The 27,326-nt window shown below is 34.2% G+C and overlaps 2 protein-coding genes, 2 long non-coding RNA genes and 1 pseudogene across 13 annotated transcripts; 3 read left to right on the top strand and 2 right to left on the bottom strand.

The window, feature by feature from the left end:
- Positions 1–58: 58 nt before the first annotated feature.
- LOC146944390 (putative flavin-containing monooxygenase 1) lies at positions 59–9,065 on the top strand (annotated as a pseudogene). Its single transcript, XR_015025913.1, has 5 exons — positions 59–521; positions 2,237–2,483; positions 7,449–7,627; positions 7,786–8,135; positions 8,592–9,065. The product of XR_015025913.1 is annotated as a putative flavin-containing monooxygenase 1 (transcript).
- Positions 9,054–14,087, bottom strand: LOC146944389 (elongation factor G-1, mitochondrial-like). Of its 2 annotated transcripts, XM_085742774.1 has the most exons (3): positions 14,047–14,087; positions 11,614–12,167; positions 9,054–10,902 (listed from the first exon to the last, which is right to left on the bottom strand). In XM_085742774.1, exons 2-3 carry the CDS (start codon positions 12,127–12,129, stop codon positions 9,190–9,192), a joined length of 2,229 nt encoding a protein of 742 aa, XP_085598900.1. In that variant the 5' UTR covers positions 12,130–12,167; positions 14,047–14,087; the 3' UTR covers positions 9,054–9,189. The 2 variants fall into 2 exon arrangements, with proteins under 2 accessions (XP_085598900.1, XP_085598901.1); XM_085742775.1 differs by lacking the exon at positions 14,047–14,087 and having other exon boundaries at positions 11,614–12,306.
- A 24-nt stretch (positions 14,088–14,111) lies between these two features.
- Positions 14,112–26,178, top strand: LOC146944386 (putative flavin-containing monooxygenase 1). The gene is made up of 5 exons (XM_085742776.1): positions 14,112–14,714; positions 15,350–15,590; positions 24,604–24,782; positions 24,911–25,260; positions 25,650–26,178. Exons 1-5 carry the CDS (start codon positions 14,256–14,258, stop codon positions 25,990–25,992), a joined length of 1,572 nt encoding a protein of 523 aa, XP_085598902.1. The 5' UTR covers positions 14,112–14,255; the 3' UTR covers positions 25,993–26,178.
- Positions 16,600–19,184, top strand: LOC146944388 (uncharacterized). Its single transcript, XR_015025909.1, has 2 exons — positions 16,600–18,467; positions 18,767–19,184. It is a non-coding gene; the product is annotated as an uncharacterized LOC146944388 (long non-coding RNA).
- Positions 21,053–24,372, bottom strand: LOC146944387 (uncharacterized). 8 transcript variants are annotated; one of them, XR_015025919.1, is made up of 5 exons: positions 24,067–24,369; positions 23,176–23,381; positions 22,950–23,091; positions 22,692–22,854; positions 21,053–21,765 (listed from the first exon to the last, which is right to left on the bottom strand). It is a non-coding gene; the product is annotated as an uncharacterized LOC146944387 (long non-coding RNA). The 8 variants fall into 8 exon arrangements; XR_015025917.1 differs by having other exon boundaries at positions 23,268–23,381; XR_015025921.1 differs by having other exon boundaries at positions 22,692–22,840; positions 23,268–23,381.
- Positions 26,179–27,326: the final 1,148 nt, after the last annotated feature.

Genomic DNA, 27,326 nt, shown 5'->3' with positions numbered 1-27,326 from the left:
TGCAACACATTTTGCAAAACCAAATCATAGAAGTCCAATTTTTCTCCACAACCACCCTATGGCCACTCAAGACAACCTACCAATTATGGTGTTTAGAATTGGCATCATAGGTGCTGGAGTGGGTGGTTTAACTGTAGCAAAACAACTATCAAGCTATAACCCTATTGTTTTTGAAGCCACTGGTTCAGTTGGTGGTGTTTGGAAACATTGTTCCTCTAGGTGTACTAAGCTTCAATCACCAATACATAATTATGAATTCAGTCAGTGATTTCCCTTGGCCTGAAAGGGAAAGTTCTGAACAACCTTCTTCTGCTGAGATATTGGAATACTTACATACTTATGCCGTTCATTTTGATTTGTTCAAGTATGTTAAGTTTAACTACAAAGTGGTGGAAATCAAGTTTGTTCGAGACAAAAAAGGTTTTGATTTTGGAGGCTTACCTGATGACCATGGAAATCCAATTCCTGGTCGTTCAGTGTGAGAGCTTTTTGTTTAGATTAATGAATCAGACGTCATTCAGGTGTTTATTCACTTTCAACTCATAAACTAGCTTCAAACTCATCACATAACTACTTTTTGGTTGGAACCTTTCCTGACTAATCTACTCTTAAAAGTGAATAAATTTTTTGTAGGGATTAAACTTGAAAACTTTTAATTTTGTAGGTACTGAAAATATATTTAACCCTTTAAATTTTGAATGAGTTTTTAAAAAAAAAAATCTTAGAATATTATAAGCATGTCTTCCCAAAAAAATTAGAATTTTTTTCTAAAAAAAAACATTAATTCAATATGAATTTTTAAGTGTCAAAAACATTAAAATTCATATTTACCTTGTCCCTTATTAAAAAATTATAAACTTCTTCAAAACAAAATTCTATGATGTATATTAAACACGATTGCGGAAAAAAAAATCAAAATTAATATACATGAGTTGACTTAAAAGCAAATATCAAAAGTGATGATGTAAAACTTGTGAATGATCAAATGTCAAAGCATTTTTTTAAGGATATTAAAAAAAGTTAAAATATTTATAGAAATAAAAAATATATTTAACCCTTTTATCTTCTTCAAAAAAAAAAAAATTTAACCCTTTTATCTAAAGGGGAACATATTATTTTACTTTACCTACTTAATTTTGAAAATTGCTTTTCTCACATGTGTTTTTTCCTAAAAACACATGGAAAATAAGTTTTTTCCCCAAGCGGTAGTTAACTATCGTTGACTCAGCTACACTTAAGTGCAGTCCTGACAGAGAATCAACTGTGATTTTACGCGTTTCGGTCGTAAAATCAAAATAAATCAAGGCTTATTCGGAATACTACGAAACTTTATAGATCCTCTATATGTATTTTTATAGAGGTGTCTGCAAAATACCAGCACAAAATTCTATTTCTAGATCGATGTTTTGATGTTTTGGTTTCTTGAATTTTTGGCGCTTTAAAAATTCATATTTAATTCTGCCGTTGTAGGAAAAGTCTAATTTTTTGTGGGAAATGACTTTCTTATGCCCTTAACATGTGTACAAAAAATAATGAAAAAATTCAACCTCTTTGTAACTTTTCCGGACGCGCACTTGGGAAATGATTTTACGCGTTTCTGTAAAAAATCAAAATAAATTGAGGCTTAGTCGAAATACTAAGGAAATTTTCAGATCTTGTATATGTATTTTTATACAGGTATCTGCACAAAACAGCTAAATATTCGATTTCTAGGTCGATGTTTTGATGTCTTTAGTTTTAGGCGCGTTAAAAATTCATAATTAGTCCGTCCCTTGTCGAAAAATTCAAATTTTTTGCCCTAAACATGCGTGCAAAAAACCGTGAAAAAATTCAACCTACAGGTCACTTTTTCGAACGCGCACTTGGAAAATATTATGTTTTTGCACGGTTCCGTCGAAAAATCAAAATAAATCGAGTCTTAGTCGGAATGTTACGAAACTTTATAGATACCTCAATAAAAAATACATATAGAGGATTTGCAAAGTTTCGTATCTTTATGAATAGGTTTATTTTTTCGACCGAAACACATAAAATTACAATTGATGCTCTGCCAAGAACCGCACTTAAGTGCAGCTGAACTAGCGGTAGTTAACCACAGTTGAAACCAACGGTAGTTAACTGCAGCCGAAAAGGCTGAACTGCAGTTAACTATGGCTGGAGACAAAAATGTATTTTCCATGTGTTTTTAGTAAAAAAAAAACACATGTAAGAAAAGCAATTTTCCTTAATTTTTCAGAAGTACCACTTCGAGTTTGTAGTGGTTTGCACTGGAAAATTTGGAGATATACCATTGATGCCAACATTTCCACACAACAAGGGCCCTGAGGCTGAGGTGTTCAAAGGTAAGGTTTTGCATACCATTGAGTATTGTAAACTTGACAACGAATCTACTAGTGACCTTGTTAAAGGGAAAAAAATTGTGGTGATCGGTTTTACAAAATCAGTTATTGATCTTGCCATGGAATGTGCACAGGAAAACCAAGGTAAACAATTCTCTTTACCATAATGTACATATCAATCTTTTTTCATTAAAAATAAATAAATCAATTTTTTTTTGGGACAAGCATTAATCAATCATTTATTAATGAATATATATTATTATAAGAGATGAAGCAAGCGGTGCAAGAATCCGATTCGGAAATAGATTCTCTTCTGCTTTTATTGTTCAACCATCTCTCATGTGTTTCATCCAACAGCTGAGGATTCATAACAAATACATATAGAGGATTTCACTTTCAATTGAATTCGGGTTTTTTTTTTTTTTAAATTTATCATAGGCGAGCTCGTCTGTTTTGATGGATTGATCCTCTAGTTTAGATTATCTACTATAACTTAATAACAAATTTGTTCCCTCAGGAGGGAAAAAAAATAAATTGTAAGTGTATGCCTTTTCATAAATTATATGTTAACATCAAAAGTTGACACCAGCTTATTTTTGCGTTTTTAATTTTTTATTAAATATATTTTTCATCCATCTAAATATCTCAATTTTTAGTTTTGGTCTCTTTAAATATTTTCTTTGATTTTTGGTCTTATAAATTTTCTGTTTTCAATTTTAATCTTTGTTTTCTAACAAAAGTTCATGTTTTGTGTTTTAAAAAAAAAATTTTCCTTCAAAAAAAAACTTTTATTTTATGACATATCATTTATAATACCAATAAAATGTCATTAGTTTGATAATTAAACTATTTAATTGTAAATTCAAAAATTAATCTTTAAGTTGCAGTTATAGAAAAAATTAACAAAGATTAAATATTAAATAGTTAAATTATTAAACTAATTATATTTTAAGGTTTTATCAATTATATGACATAAAATTTATGAGTACTTGAATTAGGACTTAGGGCTCTTTTTCAGTTTGATCAGAGGTTATGAGTTCGAATTCAGACATGGAATGGCAACAGTGTTGAATCTTTTGCGAGAGAGCTCTGATACCCATTGCGGATCTACCCGACTGAAGAGATTAGTCTCTGCAATTGCATGTAAATGATATCAGATTCACACCCAAAACAATTTATGTCATAAAAAAGGTTGTTTAGAACACGAAACACAAACTTTTGTAAAAAAAATTGACTAACATTGAAAAACCGGAAATTTAGAGCATCAAAGGTCGAAAGAAATTTTTCAAGGGACCAAAACTAAAATTTGTATTTTAGAGGGACTAAAAACATATATAACCTTTACTTTTTTTTTTAATGAGAATCCTTAATTTTAAAAAAAAAAAATAACCCCTTTCTTTCCTCTTTTCCATTCTTAAATTTTAAACATATCACAATGACAACGTTGCTTCTAACTTGGAAAATTGTTGTATACACATGTGGTTTGGCTGAGAAACACGAGTAAAAGACTAAAATGCCCTTCAGTAGTTAACTACCGAGGAAATTTACAACCGACGGCAGTTAACTACCGAGGAAATCATCGGCAATTAACTGCCGAGGCGTGCTGAACATAAACAGAAGCAGAAACTGAGTTTTGTAGTTTCCTTCAATTGTTCAAAAAACTTCCAAAACCATCCAACTCCTTCAATTTCGATTTTTGAGCAAAATCAAGTGCATCATCTCCATTTAATCACAAGTAAGTATCTTGACTCATTTTTAATCATAATGTTAGTTTGTGTAGGTTTTTTTTTAAAAAAAAAATTGGTAGTTTGCATGTGGTTAGGGTTGATGTTGGAATTGAAATTTAGATGATTGCACGTAGTTTATAATTGAATGCAGTTGCTTTAATTGATGTTTGAATGATGTTAGAGTATAATGTGGTTTTGAATGGTGCCAAATGAACACATTTTGAGTATGTTTGATATTTGCACACAAAGTGTTTGATAAAATGCCTCAATGACAATTTTATTGATTACTTAGTTAGTTTATGTTATGAGAATTATATTGAATGATGTTTAGGTTATGATGGAAATGTTGCACACAAATTATATTGAAATGATGATTATATTGAATGGTTTTAGGTTTAGTTATGTTTATGTTTATGAATATTGAATGTTTATGTTTATATTGAAATGTGAAGGTTATAATGTGAAGGTTATATTGAAATGTGAATGATTATATTGAAATGTGAAGGTTTAGTTTAGATTATACTGAAATGATGCACACAAAGTGTTTGATTAGGTTATGGAAATGATGTAAATTTTTTAATTGTTTGTGTAGATATGTCTGAGCAGGACCCGATTGATCCATCTAAGATGATTGGTGGTAGGCGTGCGCTGACTCAAAGCCACCGGAGGGAGAGGCAAAGGGGGCACATCGCAAAGAGGGGAAGAGGTCGGAGGGTGGATGGTTCGGGACTTCTCAGGCTTCTGAGGCTTCTCAGGCACAGCCTGAAGAGTCCAGGAGGTGGAGTACCTGAATTATCAGGATCACCATGATGTCACTGATGGTGGGTACGACGAGCAGTATATGCCAGAGCAGCCGCATATACCAGACGATGATGACATTGCAGCAACGGCTGCCACGGAGGTGTTACCTACGGACGCTCCCTTTCCTGGAGGATCGCAAAACCTATCTCTGCTTCACTCTTATGCCAATCATGTGGCATTGCCGCTTTGGTATAATTCAGATAACGTAAGTGTGATTTTTTTAAATGTTTTTTCTTTATATTTTCTTTCTTTCAGCTTTTATATTGTTTTAGTTATTTTCTTTATATGTGTGTTTGTTTAATTTTTATATCAACTGGTATATGTGTTTTTTTTAATTCTTTTCTTTATGTTTAATTATTTTCGTTATATTTTCTTTCTTGATTTAAATTGTTTTTGTTATATGTTTTTTTAAGTTTTACATATGTTATGTCTTAAACTATCTTGATTTAAATTTTTAAGTTTTATTTATATTAGTTAAATGTTTACATTGTTTAAACTATGTTTTTTTTTCTATTATTTCAGTGCCGCAAGAAGCGTTCTGTAAAACCGATTAATCATGGCACTAAGATTTTGAGTCTCGGACGTCCAAACGACAATCAGTCATGGTTTTGGGATCCGCTTAAGGAGAGCGGGTTACATGACTCTATGCGAGAGGTGGCATCCCGAGACCAGCACTTTTCACATGCCCATAGGGGAGATGACTGTGACTTTGGATGATGTCGCATGTTTATGCATGTCCCGATTGAAGGGCGGATGTTGGGCCACCGAAAGAAGATGTTGAGACATGAGGGAGAGGCACTACTGATGAATCACTTGGGTGCGTCGAAGAATGAGGCAGAGAAAATCTACAATAGAGAGTATGATGGGTACATTAGTTATCCAGCGCTGAGGGAATTATATACGACACACCTTGGCAGGGCTAACATTGTGGCGGATATAGAGGATCCAGAGGAGCTGGAGGAGTTGGAGAGGGTTAGGACTTATTCTGTGAAGTGCTACCTTCTCTACTTGGTTGGATGCTTGTTGTTTGGGGATAGAAGCAACAAACGCATCGAGTTGGTCTATCTGACGACCATGGAGGACGACTACGTGGGGATGCGTAATTATTCGTGGGGAGGGATGGCCCTTGCATACCTATATAGCGAGTTAGTTGAGGCCTGTTTGCCTGGAGACAGACAACTTGGGGAAGCGTGACACTGCTCACTGTAAGAAATTTTATATTTATTTTTTGTTAACTTTTATTTTTTTGTTAACTATTAATTTTTTGTTATATTTTTCGTGCGTAATTAGTTATAAATGTGATTTGTTTGGTTTGTGCAGGCATGGTTTTTGGCACACTTTTCTAAGTTTTATGTTGTTGATCCAAACCCGGACTATGTTGAAAACTTACCGGTTGCGGCGAGGTGGAAGCTTCAGAAGGGTCATGGAGAAGGGGTCACATATCGGTCATTGTTTGATCACATTACGTTTGATGACGTATGCTGGAGGCTGTACGAAGAGCACAGGGAGTTCCAGGCTTTCGAGGAGGTATTCTGGTATTCATGCTGGATTATGTGCGGTGATCGTAGGGTGTACCGTCACTTGCCCGAGAGGGTTTTGAGGCAGTACGGATACGTCCAGTCCGTCCCTAGACATCCGTCTGAGATTGCACAACTGTCACCGGCTGAGATTGTGCAGGCCTTCCTCGACTTCCGCACTCGCACGCTTAAGGCGGCCGATTGGGGTGAGCATGCAGGAGAGCAACCATGGCTTATGGCAGATGGCTATGTACAATGGTACACCGTTGTGTCTCACCCTCAGATTTTGCCACTTCTTCCGGGAGATATTCCGAGGCCTCCAAATGAGGAGCATATCATTGCAGAGCAGTGGGAGCGGTACAAGGCGAGAAGCTCTCCTGATACCTATGACATGGTTAGCAGCGCTGTTGCCCATGCTGATGCGTTTTTGGGTCAGGAGGTGATGAGCATGACCCCTCAGCAGTTGTATGCGGCCTTGCATGATGTTAGGCAGCAGATCGCGCCGATCATTACTAGGAGGAGAGGCCAGAGACCGAGGAGGAGGCACCAGCAGCATCAGCAGGACCAGGACCAGCAGTAGGATTAGGACTAGTAGTATTTTATGTTTAGGATATATTTTTAGGACTTGGTGTTTATTTTCATGATATTTGGCCGTTTTGTTGTATTTTCATGACATTTGTTGTTACTTTGTTTCGATGACATTTTTTTGTGACAATTGTTCGTTTCCGTATCATATTTTCAATTTCAATTATGTTGGTAATTTTCTTTGATTAACTTTATGATTTGACATTGAAACAATGTGTTTACAATGTGTAAAAACACATGTAACAGGTTCTGCCTCAACAGGTTCTGCCATTTTATGGCTTCAGGACGCCTCGGTAGTTAACTGCCGAGGAAATATGAAATCGGCGGTAGTTAACTGCCGAGGTTTTCCTCGGGAGTTAACTGCAGCCGGTTTCATATTCCCTCGGCAGTTAACTACCGAGGGGTATTTAGGTAAATTACTCGTGTGGCACAGCATTATGCAATGTGTCAACAACAATTTTCTCTAACTTGTTCTGAAGGACCTGAAGGGCAACCATGCACCATGATAGTAAGGAGTTTGCATTGGACACTTCCCCATTTTCGGATATGAGGAGTACCATTTTTCATGTTCTACTCAACAAGATCTGCACAGTTCCTCCATCAATCACCAAATCAGGGTTTACTTAAAACCCTTGTATGTCTCCTATTATCTCCAATGGTAAACAAATATGCTCTTGATCAATTGAATCATTTGTTAAATGCATGTTTTTTACGTGTTGAAAATCAATTAAATTAATAACTAAAATATAGAGATTGAACATATATTATACTCCTATGATTCTCTCATTAATTTAGTGATCTGCTAACATTAAACAGAGGCGTGGGATTTCAAAATTCATAGAGTCCTACTTGATTTGGAAACTTCCATTAGAGAAGTATGGATTGAAACCAGAACACTCGTTTGAGGAAGATTTTGCATCTTGTCAAATAAATGTACTACCAGAAAGTTTTTATAATGAGGCTGATAAGGGGAAAATAATATTCAAAAGAGCATCAAAGTGGTGGTTTTGGAGTGGTGGTATTGAATTTGATGACAACACTAAAATGGATGCTGATGTTGTTCTCCTTGCAACCGGTTATGATGGCCAAAAGAAGCTCAAAACACTTTTGCCAGAGCCTTTCTGTAGCTTGTTGGAATACCCTACTGGTATCATGCCACTATGCAGGTAGAGACAATTTTGGATTTTGGCTTATTGAAATAAAGTAGTAAATACTTTCACAATATTTTAATGCTACATACAATTGAAGCAAACAAATTATTCAAACAAAATTTTAAAATTGGATTGAGGTACTAAATTATAAGAGATGCTTTTTTCCCCTAACCAATTGTCAATCAATGTTTTAATTTCTCTAGCTTACTAAGCGAACCTGGATCGCCTACTATCATAGATTGCACGTAATCAGGCAGTCAGAGAGATCATGATTTTCTGATGATCTCAAGCAAATTTTATTTATAAAAGGAATTAAATTAAATTACTAAACTTGAGGTTTGACAGATCGATCTAGATTGACCGTCACGATCCCTGATTGCCTGATTGTCTGCAATTAGTGATTGCAGACAATCCAGCTCCTTTCTAAGCTGGTTGGGAAAAAATGGTCAAGTTACGGTGTATTTGTGACAGGGGAATTGTTCATCCATCGATTCCAAATATGGCCTTTGTGGGTTATGTCGAGAGTGCTGGAAATCTTGGCACATCAGAGATACATTCCATGTGGCTAGCTGGACTAATAGATAACAAATTTAAGCTTCCAAGTGCTGAGAAGATGCTTGTACAAACAATGAAGGACATGGAAACAATGAAAAAATCTACAAGGTTTTACCATAAGAACTGCATCACAGTTTCTGGTATCAACCATAATGATGAAATTTGTGAAGATTTGGGTTGGCATACTTGGAGGAAGAAGAACTTGATTAAAGAGGCATTCACTCCTTACGGTGCTGTTGACTATAAGAATAAAGATTGAGAATTTTTATTTGGGTAAATAACTATGTTATTTATTGTTGCATTTAATAATATTATGTTTCAACACTATTTTATACTGTCTCATCTTTTCTTATTCGATCTGATAATACAAAATAGAAATTCAATGTCAAATATACTATTCCAACTTTATTCCATCCGATAATACAAAATAGAAATTCAATGAACCAAAACTACAATTCTTTTTCCTAGATAACTACTCCCAAAAAATTTACGACTGTGTACTTGAAAGGCCGTATCATTCAGCTGCCTTATTGCCCTTGTATGTGTTTATCAATCGGGTCTGTACATCATGAGAAACACGTGAATGTTCCTTATATTCCATTGTGAATTCACCCTTTCCCTGTGTCATCGAACGAATAGCCGTAGAATACCCAAACATATTGTTAAGAGGGACATGAGCTGTAATGACAGAATAATCTTCGTCCTGATCATTGCCAACAATCACACCTTTTCTCTTGTTGAGATCACCAGCAACAGCTCCCTGGAATTCTGTTGGTACTTTCAGTTCAACAAGCATAACAGGTTCTAATATAACTGGTCTGGAAGCTGCGTAACACTGTCTAAAAGCATCGATAGAAGCCAACTTAAAGGCAAGTTCACTGGAATCAACATCATGAGCAGCACCATCTGTCAAGACAACTCGGAGATTTTCAACTGGATGTCCAATTAAGGCACCAGAGTTGACAGCTTCTTTAAAACCTTTCTCAATTGCAGGGAAAAAATTCGATGGAATAGCTTGACCAACAAGCATGTTTTTAAATTCAAACTTAGTTCCTGACCCAGCGGGAAGTGGTTCAATATATCCAATCACCCGTCCATATTGTCCTTGCCCTCCGGATTGCTTCTTATGTAAATAATCAAAATCAGCACGTTGAGTAACAGTTTCTCTGAAGTTTACATGGGGTTTTCCAACTGAAACATCAACCCCATACTCCATCTTAATGCGTCTAACATAAATTTCTAAGTGCAATTCTCCCATTCCAGAAATGATTGCCTGCCCACTCTTTGGGTCCAAGGCAACACGGAAAGTAGGATCCTCTCTTTTGAAGCGGTTCAAAGCTTTTGAAAATTTTCCTCCAGAATCTTTTGAGACTGTCTGTACAGCTAATGACATCACGGGCTCGGGAACATTCATAGAAGTCATTGTGTATTTAACCGACCCATCAGTAAAAGTATCGCCGGATGTACAATCAACACCAAGTACAGCAACTATTTGGCCAGCATGGGCCTCTTGAATGTCATTCATCTCATTAGAAATCTGAACTAAGCGAGGAACCTTAATTTTCTTTCCAGTGTTAACATTGACAATAAAATCACCCTTCCGAATGACACCCTCATAAACTCTTAGATGTGTTATTAACTGACCAAAGTCCCTTTGCTCCGACTTGAAAGCCAATGCTACAAGGGGCCCATCAGGACTTCCAGTCAGCTCAACCTTCTCCTCATTCTTAGATTGGTCAAGAGAATAATTACTAACTTCAATCGGACACGGCAAATAACTAACTATGCCATCAAGAAGTGGCTGCACCCCCTTGTTTTTGAAAGCACTACCCATGAATACCGGTATAAATTTCCGCGCTATGGTAGCCCTACGGATTGCTCCCTCAAGATCAGCATCTGAAATGGTCTCCTCATCACTAAGAAACACTTCAGCAAGTACATCATCTACCTCTGACACAGTTTTTATGAGTTCCCGTCTTTTCTCTGCTACCAAAGCTTCCATATCTGCAGGCACTTCTCCAACAACAACATCTTGGCCATATTCACCATCAAAACAATAGGCCTTTAACTTCACAAGATCAACAACTCCTTTAAAATCACTTTCCAAACCTATTGGAACTTGAAGTGCAGCACAATGATGCTTAAGCTTAGACCTAGCCTGATTTATAACTTTCCATGGATCCGCTCCCGGATGATCAAGCTTGTTGATAAATGCAATTCTTGGAACCTGATATTAAATGTAATAGTTAGTTACATTATATATCCAATTATAATTATTATACGGAGAAAACTATTACTAAACTTTTATTCATACTCTCCATATAGAGCTAAATCGTACCCTCTCTAGCCATGATTATAAGCAAAACGTACTTTAATGAATAAAAAATACATTTGGTCACTAATGTATTTGGTCTGATTTACAGACCAAATACCAAATACCAAATACAACATCCGTCCCTAATTATAAGACTCTTTTGAGAATTTTTTTTGTCCCTTTTTATAAGACTCCTTTGCTATTTCCAACTACATTAATTATTTTTTTACACACATGCCCCTATTTATTATACATCTTTTTCTTCAATAAGCAATAAATAACATGTTGAAAACATAAACCAACCATCTTTCTTAAAGGATAAAATTGTAAAACCAATAGTAATTACAAACATATTTAATACAAATATCCACTATCTTAATTCCCGTTATTTTTTCAAAAGGGTCCTATAATGAGGAACGGAGGTAGTACATTAGTTATTTAATGAATAAAAAACATATCATAAAGAACAAACTAACAAATTGTAAAACACACCAACAAATATTCAAATTTAAATACTAATGATATTTTATTTTGATAAATATAAACCTAAATCTCAAAAACAAACTTCTAAATACTCTCAACACAACTAACTAATCTAACTTAGCTAACTATTGCATCTGGTACCTGATATCTTCGCATTTGGCGATCAATGGTAATGGACTGACTTTGCACACCGCCAACACTACAAAGAACAAGAACAGCACCATCAAGAACTCGCAAAGCCCTCTCAACTTCAACGGTGAAATCAACGTGACCAGGTGTGTCAACTATGGTGATATTGGAGTCTTTCCAATTGCAATAAGTAGCAGCAGACAGAATGGTGATTCCCCGCAGCAACTCCGCACCAACGCCATCTTTCCAGCGAGCCTCGTGGATTCGACCAGTGTAGAACAGTATCCGCTCCGTCAACGTCGTCTTCCCAGAATCAATGTGCGCTGAGATACCGATGTTGCGAACCTTTTCCATTGATTCCTTCCACCATGGCTCCTTGTCAATTGTTGCCGCAGTAGCACGCGCTACGTTTCCCGTCGAGAAGTGACGGAGGTGGGAAGTGCCGCCGGTGAGAAGAGACCCCGCCGCCGTGGTGGGGGTAGAGGAGCAGAGTACGTAACGAAGAAGTTGCGGAGAAAAGCTTTGCATGGTGGTAGGGGTTCAGTCAAGATCACGAAGGTAAAACCCTAAAGCCAAATTATATTGTTAGTAAAAAAAAAAAAAAAAATAGAGTATAACATGAGACATAAGCCTATGTTTGGTTGAGTGGACAAACGCAAGTTTGCCTTGATCAAAACGTGATTTCACCAAGTTGTCATGTTGTTTGGCTTGCTAAAGTAAAATTATATTGAGAAATAATTTATTTTCAAATTATAAGTCCTTTTTTATACAATAAAGCATTAAAGTTATTTTTATATTATATTATTAATTATTTATTACTTGGGTTAAATCACTTAAATGCACTTTTGAACCTCTAATTTTTTTTTAAAAAAACTTTGGCACCCCTGTTATAAAATTAAGCTTTTTGGTCTTCGTCCTCGTGAGCTTAGCTCAGTTGGTAGAGACAATGCATCAAATATGCAAGGTTTAGGGTTCAAACCCCGGCCACCACAAAAAAAAAAAACTTTTTGGTCTTCTTATTTCAATTTTTTCTAAGTTTTGATACCTCGCCCTATTTTGAGGTCAATTTTGATAATGTGTTCAAGTCATTATTGATGTGGCAGAGCACATGTGTATATTAAATAAATGATGAGAGATACTAGTTTTTCTTCATTTTTTACGAATGTCTATTTCATATTAGCCTACTTAAATGTCTATTTCATATTATTGTTTTCAAATAAATAATAGTCCAATTTATATTTAAATAGACTATAGAGTTAATAGGTCAGTGACATAAAGTTCTATTTGAGATTTCACGTGATATTTAGAGAGTTTTTTGTGTTTAGAAACTCGATATTCGGTCTAATGATTGTTTAATCAATTGGATAAATCTGAGTCCATTAGCGAAAGGGGTCCAATTAAAACCATATCAAAGTTCTGCATGGATTAGTCTAATACAAAAATGTTGACATATATGACATTCAAACTAGAAACTTAGAGAGGAACACCCTTCTATATCACAAGTCTACACTATCAAGCAAACTCGTGAGAATTGATATTTAGAGAGTATTAATTACACGACAACGTATTTCAGTTCTATTTTATAATGATATAGTAACATGGAGCCATGTTGGTTGAAGACATTGTTTAAGAGTTTCTAATTTAAGTAAGGCAGAAACGTAATTTTAATACAAGCGAGGCGGAGTAAGGGATGGGTTTAGGAAGGGTATCATTGTCGCCGTTACCCACCATGTCCCGTCTTTTAAAATCGAGAAAACCCCAAATCCAATTCAATCAAATTTCCTACGTCAAAATCGGTGCGGGATCGAACAAACACCCATAGGTACCATGTTGTCATGCCTAGAATGACTCAATGGTCAAGATTACAACCGCAGACTTCACATTGCAAACTTGAATAATTTACATGGAGCCAATTTTTAAAGAGTAAATTACTTTGATCTCCTCTCTATTTCTACAAAAGCCCTCCCTCTGTTGCTATATCAAAATGGCATTCACCTACCCTCTATTTATATAAAAGCACTCACCTCCCTTAACAAAATTGTTGTTCCTTCTTCTAATAAACAATGTTTCTTAATCCCCTCCTTCTCCATCGTTGTGTTGGTCACATGGTGCCAAGCTCATTTGTTAAAATCAGCTTTTGTTAGATTATCATAATATTGGAGTAGAATGATTGACCGTCACGCAAGGTCTTGCAAGCCACTTGAAACATTATTGTAATGTGGCAGTGTGATTGACCATTATATAGCTCTAATAAAAATTAAATCTTGTTAATAAAGTATTGGTTATATTGTACCCAAAAAAAAAAGTATTGGTTATATAGCTCTAATAAAAACTAAAGCGTGTCAATAAAGTATTGTCTATCATCAATTACGTACGGGATTGATCATGTATGAGTATCACACAGTTGTTGTGAAAAAAAAAAAGTTTCAATAATCCCTTGCTTACCCAATCAAACTACCAATTTTAGCAAGATCATAAAACGTGATGATTCCTAACATATCCTAGCATCATCCCTACAACCCACTCCAATAATAGAAAAGAATGAGAATATGAGATAAAATATGGTGATATAATTTCTGTTCTGTATATGGTAATAAGGACACCCTTTCACTCCCTACACTGCAAGACATTTTTTCCAATTTTTGTATAACTCTATGGCCACTCAAGACAACCTACCAATTATGGTGTCTAGAATTGGCATCATAGGTGCTGGGGTGAGTGGTTTAGCCATAGCAAAACAACTATCACACTATAACCCTATTGTTTTTGAAGCCACTGATTCAATTGGTGGTGTTTGGAGACATTGTTCCTCTAAGTGTACTAAGCTTCAATCACCAACATGTAATTATGAATTCAGTGATTTCCCTTGGCCTGAAAGGGAAAGTTCTGAACATCCTTCTTATGTTGAGATTTTGGAATACTTAAGTGCTTATGCTGTTCATTTTGATTTGTTCAAATATGTTAAGTTTAACTACAAGGTGGTGGAAATCAAGTTTGTTCCGGACAAAGAAGGTTTTGATTTTGGACGCTTGCCTAATGACCATGGAAATCCACTTCCTGGTCGTCCGGTGTGGGAACTTTATGTTCAGACTAATGAATCGGATGTTATTCAGGTGTTTATTCACTCTCAACTCGTAAACTAGCTTCGAACACGTCATCTATAATTAATATTAATCAAGATTTTGGAAATAATAATACGCATTCATCGTTATATAAAGGCAACTCTAAAATTAAATATATACGCATTCATCGTTATATAAAGGCAACTCTAAAATTAAATATAATAGTTACTTTTTGATCGGATTTTTTTCTGACATATTTATCTGTAACCATTCAATTATTTTTCAACCTAACCATCTATGTTAGTTAATAAAAAAACTCAAATTTAAAAACATATAAGTTCAAGATTAATGAAAGCAAAATTGGATGTCTTAGATAGAAAGAAAAAAAAAATGAAAAAGAAAAGGATTAAAAGTAAAATTTAAGCAAATTTATATAATATAGAAATTATTGACCAAAAAATCATTTACAAGTAAATGGGCGAGGTGTATATTTAATCCCATAAAAACACAGGGTGTATTAGCAAACATGGTAATACTAATTGAAATTCAAACATTTTGGGGGATCTTACCTTCCGCGGAGAGAGCCTATTACTATTTTTTGGTAAAATTAATCATTTAATTGAGAAAATTAATATTTTTATCTAAAGAGGAAACTACTATTTTACTTTACCTACTTGATTTTTCAGAGGTACCACTTCGAGTTTATAGTGGTTTGCACTGGAAAATATGGAGATATACCATTGATGCCAACATTTCCACACAACAAGGGCCCTGAGGTGTTCAAGGGTAAGGTTTTGCATACCATTGATTACTGTAAACTTAACAACGAAGCTACTAGTGACCTTCTTAAAGGAAAAAAAGTTGTGGTGATCGGTTTCAAAAAATCAGCTACTGATATTGCCATGGAATGTGCACACGAAAACCAAGGTAACAATTCTCTCTTAAGATATAATTTATTTATTTTAATATACAGATGCAACTACAGTTGCAATTGTCGTGACATCGTAATGAGACTTCTAAAATCTTTTATATTGCCAACTCAATTGCATATGGAATCATAATTTAAATCTATGATGTACATAATATTTATAAAAAAAAAATTAGGGAAGAGATAAAATATTATTAATTAAAATCACATTAATGATCATACTAGTACTGCAATTGTTCTTGAATGAATTTGAACTGCTTCCTTTAGGGTTAGAAGGTCAAAATTTTATCATTAAACCGGTATATCATAAACGTACATAAGTATTTGAGCATATTATCTAGACACACATATTTGAAAAAATGTACAAACAAAAAATAATTGAATAACGTGTATCTTTAAAAAAATTAAAGCATGTGTAATTTTGTGGGTATGCTTCAATGGTGTGCCCAAATGTTTATGATGAGGCAATACCTTCTCTTTTTAATGATTCAAATATATCAGTGGTATAATTTTGGTATCACTCTTTTTAGCAATTTTAGTCCTTATATATTTTCTCTTCATAATTATAGCAAACACTCCCAATAATGTGACAGCTAAAAATTATGGAAAAAGATTCATGTACCACTCTTTTGGTACACCCTCTTATACCACCATGACATGGCAATAAAAAATAATTAAAAATAACAAATAGATTTGGCAAATTGAAAAGAAAAAAAAGGAGAAAAAAAAAATCATAGTTTCAGATCTATGTTTGTCTCTCTCTCCACTCACGCTGCCGTTTTGATTATTACTCTCCGCCTTTTGCTCCATCTCCACTCACGCTACCCTTTCGCTACCGACGGCCACTAGCTATCTCTCCAATTCTCTCCGACGGCTCCATCTCAACCCTCTCTCCGACGGCTCCATCTCTCTACCCATTCTTAGGCGACGGATCTCTCCATCTCTCCCTCAACCCTCCGGCGACGGCCACCAGCTATCCTTTCTCGCAGTCAACTCTCACAGTAAGTTGCTCTCTTGAATTTATATTTTTTTTACACTTTATGCTTTATGGGTTATTGTTTTTGAATCATTTAGGCCAATAGTTTTCATATTTGTGTAAATCGGTTTAGATGATGTTTTAATCTGGTCTACATGAGTTGTACTAAGTCTCATGTGAGTATGTTGAGGATTGAATATGTGAATATGTTGAAAATAATTAAGTTATTTTGAGGATTGAAAATGTGAATATGATAATTTCTAAGATTTTTTGTACAAAGCCATACTCTTAAACTGCTGCAATGGATTAGAATGGATTAGAATGCAGTTTTTGTGTTTATGATATAGTTGTACAGGAAATGGATTAGAATGCAGTGTGTTTAGATTTCTTATTTTCTCTTTTGATTTTGGTTTATGTGTATGAATTGATACCATCTTGTTTTGATTTAAATTGCATAATGAAGGTAAAAAATATTCTGTTGTGATGTGAAAATATCAACTGATACAATTTCTATGTGCTTGCTGAATTTTTCATACACATCAGTTGAAAGAATTCACACTCTGCAAAGTATACAATGGAAAAAAATTTACTGTGAAAATGACACATACACTTGATATGTATAGAATATAGAATGTAGATACATTTGATCTTGTGTTTCCTTTTTCAGTGATTATATAGTAAATAGGGTACTTTATATAGATAGTGATTACTGCTAAATGTTATCAGTTTGGTATATGGATTAAATAGGGAACTTTATAGAATTAATAGTGATTAAATAGTAAACATGGAACTTTATATAGATGGTGATTACTATGCACACTTTCTTATAGATTTATAGCAACATGGTCCATCGTGATTGTAGGTATCAGGACTACAAATCATAACCATTTTTTAACAACTATTGAATGTGATTCATTCTGTTTCCAATTCTTATAGTAAAAATGATAAACATCTTTCTTGTATTATGTAAGGATTTAAATTTGAGTATGTTGAAGAATTTGTTTCATACATATCCAGTAAAAAAATGAAGACTTTTTACTGCTTTGTACATATCCATAAATAGTATTGCTAAACTCCCTGCAATTTCATGATCACATATCTGTTAAAATCTTCTGTTACTTTAGTGTCTTATTGTTGTCTTTTGGGTTGTTACCTATTAAGATGTTATGTTGTTGGTTGCATTTGATGGGATCTACAAATGGGATTGTGATGATAATTTGTGTGGGTTAAGTTAAGTCATTCTTTGGCTAGTTTGTGTGAAACATGTTATACATAGAATAACATTCATCTCTCATTGTTATTTTCTTAATCAAAATTCACAAGTTTTCCTCCAATTATTTACCATGTCTTAAGTGATTATGCCTATGAATGATTCATGGTGAATAAGCTTGTAGGTTGAGTTGTTTGGTTGTGCGGGAGTTGCGATGTTTGTGGTGATCAATCCTGTGATTATATTAATGAGTTTGTGGTCATATGAGATGTCTTATGTTCAGTTTTGTATTCGTTCGGCGTGCCAAGCATTATAGTTGCACATAACATTTTTTTTTGGATTCATTGCTCTGTTGTTTCATTTGATCATGTATCTTTCGTTCAACTTCATGGGATTATTGAAGCGCTCTTAATTGTGCAGTTAGCTGGACTACTTTGTACTTATGGTTGCAGGGGCATTTGGTTTTGGCTACACATATCTTATCTTGGGTTTCTTTGATTTGTTGTCATTGCTTTTTTAGCATCATTGGGGGTGTTTTTGCATGTTTTTTGTTTAGTTTTGTATGTTAAGTCCCGCTGTTAGTTTATACAGTGATGAATTTATTTGGATGTAGTTTTCTTTACTTGGCATTCCTTATTCAAGCTTTTCAATATGTTCATTTAGCCATGAACAGTGAAACAAAACAAAAAGGTATGTTACTTCCTTCGATCAATGTTCCTTTTTGTGTTAAGATATTTCATTATGATTAATTAGACTTTCATTTATAGAGGATACCTCTCTACATTAGTCTCTTTGTAGTGTTTGAATTGGTTCATTTGATTATTATGCAAAAGTTGGACCAAGAACAAATATAGTTGCTCATTAAGCCATTGAACAAATAATTTTCAAAAAAAAAATGAAATATGCTCATTGCAATAACATGTTTGGTTACCTTCTATTGTTATTTTCTTAAGTTCGATATAGAAACGTTAACATTGATGCATTTTCAGGTTGGTCCATTGATTAACAATTTGATTTTGATACAAACAACACATCCATGAAAGTTGTGAAAATGAGAGCTTTGATATTGAATGCAGTGCTTGGATTAATTGAATTCTCTAGGATTGATACTTATCAACAACAAGTCAACCTAATGACATACCATCATAGCAGATACAGTACGTGGTGAACTCAATCACAAGGAAAAATTCATCCCTTTGTAGGAAATTTGTAAATTAGTGATAGGACTTGATGAGTTGTAGTTCTATTGTAAAATTATAACAAGACATGCTAAGTTGTAGTTCCACCGGAAGATATTATCATTTTGTTATAAGTTTTTAACTTATTTTTGTATGTAATGATATTTGGTAAAAAAAAATAGGTTACTCTTTTGATAAAAAGTGGATACAAGCTTCAACAATTTGGTTAGTTTGCGAGTTTCTGTCATATTTTTGAAATTTTTAAATACTTATCATAGAAATACCACAAGTGTGTCCCTTTTATGTTTATAATGTTATGAGATGATAAAAAAAAAGTAACATGTTAATTTCAAGACTAAAAAAAATTATAGTTACACCTTTGATAAAAAGTGGGTACATGCTTCAACAATTTGGTTAGTTCACGAGTTGCTGTCATATTTTTGAAATTACTCAAAACTTATCAGAGAAATATCATGAGTGTGTTCCTTTTATGTGCCTTGTAAAATTATAAGGTGATAAAAAAAGTCAAGAATGTTAATTTCTACAATAAAAAATTGCAGTTACTCTTTTAATAAAAAGTGGGTAAAGACAGACAAAGAAATGTCATGAGTGTTCCTTTTACAATCTGCGAGTTCATCACGCCTAAAGAAGGACAAGTCATAATTTATGAAAAAATAGTGGTCACGCACCTGTTAAAATATGGTCATACAAACCATATATTTGGCTAGTTTATCTTTCCCAGGTATAAATTATCCCGTTTTAGGCGAATCGAATAAATAATCTAATTTGATCACTGCACTGAAAGCCTTTCCAACCATATATAACTTCTTTTATAATCTGCGAGTTTATCACGCCTAAAGACGGACAAGTTCTAATTTCTGAAAGAATAGTGGTCACGCACCTTAAAAAATGTGGTCAAACAGACCATATATTTGGCTAGTTTATCTTTCCCAGCTATAAATAATCCCGTTTTAGGCGAATTGAACACATAATCTAATTTGATCATTGCACTAAAAGCCTTTCCAACCATAAATAACTTCTTTTACAATCTGCGAGTTTATCACGCCAAAAGACTGAAAAGTTCTAATTTCTGAAAAAAAATAGTGGTCACGCACATTAAAATTGTGGTTACACGCTTCAAATATTTGGTGATCTGTGGTTTTTCTATGAAAACAGTATATTTTTAAGTCATTTTATCACTGAAATATTAAAAGTGATAGAGATTATATGTTTTTTGGACTCTTAATTGCAATAGTTTTCTGTTATGAGGCTGGTAAACTTATAGACGACCAATTTTAAACACAGGAAAAAAACCATGGTTATGCATTTGTAAAATTATGGTTATACACTTCAACAATTTGGACATCTGCAGTTTTGTTGTGAAAACAATATCTTTTTAAGGCAATTTATCAATGAAAAATATCAAAAGTGACCGATATCACGCCTAAAGACGGACAAGTTCTAATTTCTGAAAAAGTGACCAATATCACGCCTAAACAATATCATTTTTCACTGCATTAAAAGCCTTTCAAACGATAAATAACTTATTTTACAATCGGGGAGTTTATCACACCTAAAAACGGACAAGTTCTAATTTATGAAAAAATAGTGGTCATGTATTTGTAAAAATGTGGTCATACAGTCAATATATTTGGCTAGTTTATATTTCCCATATGTAAATAATTTCGTTTTAGGCGAATCGAACGCATAATCTCATTTGATCACTGCACTAAAAGCATTTCCAACCATAAATAACTTGTTTTACAATCGGCGAGTTTATCACGCCTAAAGACGGACAAGTTCCAATTTATGAAAAAATAGTGGTCACGTATATGTAAAAATGTGGTCATACAGACCATATATTTGGCTAGTTTATATTTCCCAGATGTAAATAATTTCGTTTTAGGCGAATCGAACGCATGATCTCATTTGATCACTGCATTAAAAGCCTTTCAAACGATAAATAACTTCTTTTACAATCTGCAAGTTTATCACGCCTAAAGACGGACAAGTTCTAATTTCTGAAAAAATAGTGGTCACGCACCTTAAAATATGTGGTCACACAAAACATATTCATATTCATACTCTGTCAATATCTTTCTTAAGAACCATAAAACCATACATAGTGCGATTAGAAGGAATAATACATTACAAGCTTAGTGAGTACCATACTATAGTATTGTTCAAGAAAGTTAGTAACTAACAACATATTATGTTTCATTAATAATATAGGTTTAACATGGTGCTGGTAAATTTAAAAGAGCATAAAAAAATTTACATTAAATTTTGATTACGCCACTACACTATTTTTATTCTTCCTCGTATCACTCTTCACCCACGGTGTTCCAAGAACCCCGCTCTTGACACGATTTCTTGACTTGTCTTTTATTCGAGTGAACACGGTTGATGCTTGGTGATCTTCATCATCTGATACATTTGATGATTTTCATCATGTGGATACCCGAACCTTCACAAACTAAAAATAACTACGAATGCAATCCTTCACCAAATTTTTCAGACTTCAACAATATCGTCCAACAGTTGACTAAATCCTTTCTAGCGTGTATCAAAATTCATGCACCCACGATGAGCAACCAGTTAAGTCAACTGCATGCATATGATAGTGTAGTGTATCTGAATCTTACTTCCCATCCAAGTATAGGCAACTTGTGAATTAGAAGAGTAAGAACATCCTCCTTGCAGATTTCCACCACAAGTTGTGAAACCTGATCTAAATTTGGTTCTGATTCTCCATCTCCAGAAAGCATAGTTCTCATTGTTACGAAATTCTTTTCAACTTCCTCTAATGCCTACAATAAAGTAAAACAAGCATCAATAACCAGTAACCAATGTAGAGCAACTGCAAGTAAAAGAAAGGCATAATATCACTCGAACATATCTATGGACAACAAAATGATAACAATCAGAAGCATATATTGCAAGACTTATATACCCACGACAAACTGATGACACATAACAAATGTTGAAATACAATACATGATAGAGAAAATAAAAGTGCCGTGTTTCATCTAAGGGTCGGCTAAAACATATCCGTCGCTAGTCGAGCTTGTTAGTCTTCATACCAACAAGCATTTTCCATATATTTATGAGTAATTTTAGTGCTTGTTTGGTCCACGCTGTATTAAATTGAAAGAGTGTTAAATCTACAAGTTCATATTCAACAACCATCAGACGTGCCATTACTGGAGAGGGACATAACAAAATGTTGTAATTGAAGTTGCAACCTCAAGTATCTTCTTTTACTCTCTACCAGTTACCAACTATTTTATTTTCACAAAATTGGATTTTTTTTAACAGAGATCATAACCCAATTGGAAGCAAAAAGAACCTTCTTATACAGATACAAATATAGAAGTATATAACCACACAACCAATTTCCATCAGAAAGCATTGATGACTTAAAATCAGAGTAACCTCCTTCATTTATGAAACAAGTAACACACTTCAAAAAGCTTAATACTAGCAAATTAGAATAATTTATGATCTACGTAAAGTCTAATTCAGTTATTATTGTTTTCTCCAACAAAACTACTCAACACCAATTAAAAAATCATATCTTTTTGCAGCACAAAACACACTAAACTAATAAACAAATTTAAGACATACCCATGATGAAAAAGAGAAACTTTAACAGAAAAAACGAAGACCCAGATAGAGTAATTGAAAATTTATAAGAAATGGGTGGTAATTAGCGTGTAAATCAGAAATGGGTTACCTTCTCAAGAGCTTAAACTTCAACAACGGTTTTGGTATCGAGTGCCATGAGACTCTCTTTAATAGACTTGACAACTTCCTGCGGCGTTTTAGGCCTCGAAACCTTAAAGAACGAGAATGACATGATGATACGATGATGATGTTTGTTCTCTACAATGGCGGATCTTGCCCGAAATATTGGGGGGAGCCGCAAATATTATATCCAAATGAGAGTTACGGATTTTAAAAAAAAAGTAAAGGTATATGATCAGAGGCATACCTTTGTATATTAGAGAAATTGGGGAACATATACAACCATTGATTGATATCTAAGAATCTGTCCAATCTAGCTTTAATGTGATGAAAATATCCCCAATGTAGCCCAAATCATTAAAGCCACACAGATGGATAGTGTCTCTGAACTGTTTAATAATACTGCTATCAATAGGATTACCTCCATTTTTTCAGCTTGACACAAAACCAAATTGAAATCACCAAAAACTAACCATCTATATCTAGAATTATCGCTGTACAGCTGACTAAAAAGATTACAAGTCAGATGCTTTTTATTATCTTGCAAGTAACCACACAAGCTTACCCCTGTTGTCTTTCACTCCTTTGAATCATCACCAGAGGTTTGGGAGGCTGAAAACATTGACTAAGAAGTTCCTTTCAAGGCTGCTCATCTGGTTGAACCATTGCATTATTACTCCTACAAAATGCACAATTCACACAAAAATAACAAAATAAAACAAGAAAGGGAGAATAAGAACAATGGCTCAAGCAAGTAATTGAAAAAGGCACATTGTCTAAGAACACAAAACAAAGAGTAATAGACAATGTATAATAATTAGAATCAAAATAAGAATTAAAGAGAAACAGGCTAAAACAATTTATCAAAATCTCAACTTTATTCTATTTCATATTAGTAAAAAACCATCTGATAATTCAAGAAAAACATGAGATAGAATTAGAGATGTTAGTCACTGAGTCACAAGATTCTGATTCCTCATATTAACCCTCACATTAGCAAATTAAAAAGGGAAAAATTAAACCTAAATTAGAAACAGTAAATTTTTTTATCCATGGGTATCATGGAATTAAGCCATTTTGCTTTCAACAAACGAAATAATAGAATTGAATCAAACAACATAGGAAATCAAGGGTTCAAGCTTCCCCCAATTGAATCAAACAACGCAGGAAATAAAGGGTTCAAGTTTCCCCCTTTTTATTTCTAGGGTTCAAGCAACATAGAATAATTCCATACCAACTTTGAATTGAACCAAATGATAATTTTAAAAAAAATTAAAGGAACAAATTGAACTCCTCAAGTGAAAGAATCAAAATTAAAGGAAACAAAGAAGTGAACTGAAAAAACATAGAACAAACAAACAAACCTGAAAGTGACTGAGATATGAGAGAGTAAGATAGCAGATGCCTCGCGCCTCCACCGCGCCAGAGACTGAGACTCAAGAGCTTTTGAGCCTGGCCGTAGCCGAAGTTGAAGAGCCCAGTGAGAGTGAGGGGTACCAGAGAGAGTTCGCGAGAGACGGGAGGTGAATGGAGAGGGGGTACCAGAGAAGGAACTGAAAGAAGATGGTGAGGGTTGTGAGAAAAGAAAGAAAAAGAAGACAGAGAAAAGAAAGAAAGAGAAAGTGATGTCCCAAAAATTTTTATTAATAAAATGTGCCACATAAGGGGGTGTAGGAGTGGTATGCCACCTATGGTGGTATGTGTATCATCACTCAAAAATTATCATGGCCAACATGATTTTTCTTTAAAATTTAAAACCAAAATAAGTTCGTGCATGTGAGTTCAAACATTTGCAATACAAAACTGTATACAACATCCTCATTGTACACCAACCTAATTTTTTAAAACTTCAAACATCATAATGACACAAGTGACAACGTTGCTTCTAACTTGTTATGAAGGACCTGAAGGGCAACCATGCACCATGATAGTAAGGAGTGTGCATTGGACACTTCCCCATTTTCGGATATGGGGAGTACCATTTTTCATGTTCTACTCAACAAGATCTGCACAGTTCCTCCACCAAACACCAAATCAGTGTTTACTTAAAACCCTTGTATGCCTCCTATTATCTCCAATGGTAAGCAAATATGCTCTTAATCAATTGGATCATTTGTTAAATGCATATGTTTTTCACATATAGAAAATAAATTAAATTAATAGCAAAAATATAATTTTCTTTTTTGTTGAATTAATGACACCAAACAGAGGCGTGTGATTTCAAAGTTCATAGAGTCTTACTTGCTTTGGAAACTTCCATTAGAGAAATATGGATTGAAACCAGAACACTCATTTGAAGAAGATTATGCATCTTGTCAAGTAGCTGTACTACCAGAAAGTTTTTACAATGAGGCTGATAAGAGGAAAATAATATTCAAAAGAGCATCAAAGTGGTGGTTTTGGAGTGGTGGTATTGAATTTGATGATAACACTAAAATGGATGCTGATGTTGTTCTACTTGCAACTGGTTATGATGGCCAAAAGAAGCTCAAAACACTTTTGCCAGAGCCTTTTTGTAGCTTGTTGGAATACCCTATTGGTATCATGCCACTATACAGGTAGATGCAATTTTGGATTTTGGCTTATTCAAAACAAAGTTTTCAAACAAAAATGATAGAATGGGCTTGAGGTACTAAATCATAAGAGATATTTTGTTTCTAACCAATTGACATGTTTTTTAATCTCCCTAGCTTACTAAGCGAACCTAGATTGCATACAGTCATTGACTGCACGCAATCAAGAAGTCTAAGAGATCATGATGGTCCGATGATCTCAACGATTTTTTTAAAATTAAATTACCGAACTTGAGATGTGATCGTCCGATCACGACTGGCCGTCAGCATCTCTCTAACTGCCTGATTGTCTGCAATCAGTGACCGCAGACAATCAGGGCTCCTTTCTAAACATAGTTGAGAAAGAGTAGTAAGTTATTATGTATTGGTCACAGGGGAACTATCCATCCATCAATTCCAAATATGGCCTTTGTGGGTTATGTTGAGAGTGTTTCAAATCTTTATACATCAGAGATACGTTCCATGTGGCTAGCTGGACTAATAGATAACAAATTTAAGCTTCCAAGTGCTGAGAAGATGCTTTTACAAACAATGAAGGACATGGAAACAATGAAAAAGTCTACAAGGTTTTACAAAAAGAATTGCATCACAACTTTTAGTATCAACCATAATGATGAAATTTGTGAAGATTTGGGTTGGCATACTTGGAGGAAGAAGAACTTGGTCAAAGAGGCATTCACTCCTTACACTGCTGTTGATTATAAGAAGGAAGATTGAGAAATTTTATTCGGTTCATAACAATGCTATTTATTGTTGCATTTTAGAATATGATTTTTCAACACATTGTATGTATTAAAAGGGATCAGCAAGAAGAATTCAGGTATTAAAAATGTGGGAGAACCTCTGTTTAACGACTCTTGGTTATGTTTTTCAGATTATTTAGAATTTCAATAAAGCTCACTCTACTAAGTATACAAATTACTAAACTTCAATCTCTTTTAACTCAATGTTTAAAAGCCAGATACTTCCCTATTTCCTATTTAATAGAGGCTAATGAGTGAAATTAAGCTAGCTAAACTAGAAAAAGTATTCATAATGCAGCCTAGATCATTAAGGGTCTATTTAGAGGGAGATTTTGAAATGGTTTTGGTGACTAAGTCTACATTTTAATACATTTTTGAGATTTTAAATAATTTATAAGAATATTATGATATATGATCAATTTGTATATCAATTCAGTCACACTTCATTCGTTTTTAGAAACATTTTATAGTTTACTTGGTTTTAAAAATAAAAACAAGGCATCCCATCTCTTTTTTTTTTTTTGGTACAAAAGAGGGCCAAAGGCCCAAAAGAAAGAAACAAAAAACTAAGGAGCTAATCGCATATTTCTAGGCATGCACGCTCCAGAAATATCATCAAACATGAGGTTTTGAAGCTCATTAGGAGGAGACTCCAAAGCTACCAGATTCCAAGAATTCAAGGCATCCCATCTCTATTCCTCCAAAATCATCGCATCAAACAGACCCTAAAAGTAGAGGTTTTGAAAAATAGGGAAAGGGAAGCAAATTTGCTTATATTTAGAAGGACAGTTGAATTCCATCGAATTTTAAACTTGAAGATCACAACCCCCTAAGCCTTCTTAGTTATGAAGTATTGACACGGGCAGAAATCGACACTAATAAATTAATAAATGCAATTGTATGTGTCGGTGTCTACAGTGAACATGCCATCGTTCAAAAGTGTTGGTGCTTCTAAGTTCTAACTGCTAGACCATCTATGTCAACCAGCTTTTTTTTTTTCTTCGAGGGGATTTCAACCAGCTTATTTTTTTAGGGGGTGGGTGGGTTGATTGATGAGGACCTTAAAAACTAGAATATGATTCTTATAATATTCAAATACCCCAAATTTTCATTACCGACAAATAATTTCTAAGAGAAAAAAAAGTACATTAGCTCAATATTGTGTAATTTTGTTGCTAACACATATCTTGTCCCTTAATCATCCACTTTCTTATCTTTTGTTTGAACATTTTCAAAGCACTTCTTCGTCCTATATCCTTTGCCATCTTAGTTTCAATTTGAAAGTCCTTACGGTTTTAGGTCTATGAG

Source organism: Medicago sativa, chromosome 2 (genome assembly GCF_051527215.1).
Source record: "Medicago sativa cultivar Bolivia chromosome 2, Bolivia_mono, whole genome shotgun sequence".
Taxonomy (NCBI): domain Eukaryota; kingdom Viridiplantae; phylum Streptophyta; class Magnoliopsida; order Fabales; family Fabaceae; genus Medicago; species Medicago sativa.
This window is presented reverse-complemented; position numbering and strand designations above follow the sequence as displayed.

What these genes read in the sequence shown, in the direction of transcription:
- LOC146944389 (XM_085742774.1), bottom strand. Translation starts at nt 12,129, where the DNA reads ATGCAAAGCTTTTCTCCGCAACTTCTTCGTTACGTACTCTGCTCCTCT. An exon ending in GCCAAATGCGAAGATATCAG is followed by an intron (nt 10,903 to 11,613) that starts GTACCAGATGCA and finishes ATTTAATATCAG; the next exon opens with GTTCCAAGAATTGCATTTAT.
- LOC146944386 (XM_085742776.1), top strand. Translation starts at nt 14,256, where the DNA reads ATGGCCACTCAAGACAACCTACCAATTATGGTGTCTAGAATTGGCATC. An exon ending in ATGAATCGGATGTTATTCAG is followed by an intron (nt 14,715 to 15,349) that starts GTGTTTATTCAC and finishes TTGATTTTTCAG; the next exon opens with AGGTACCACTTCGAGTTTAT. An exon ending in GGTATCATGCCACTATACAG is followed by an intron (nt 25,261 to 25,649) that starts GTAGATGCAATT and finishes TATTGGTCACAG; the next exon opens with GGGAACTATCCATCCATCAA.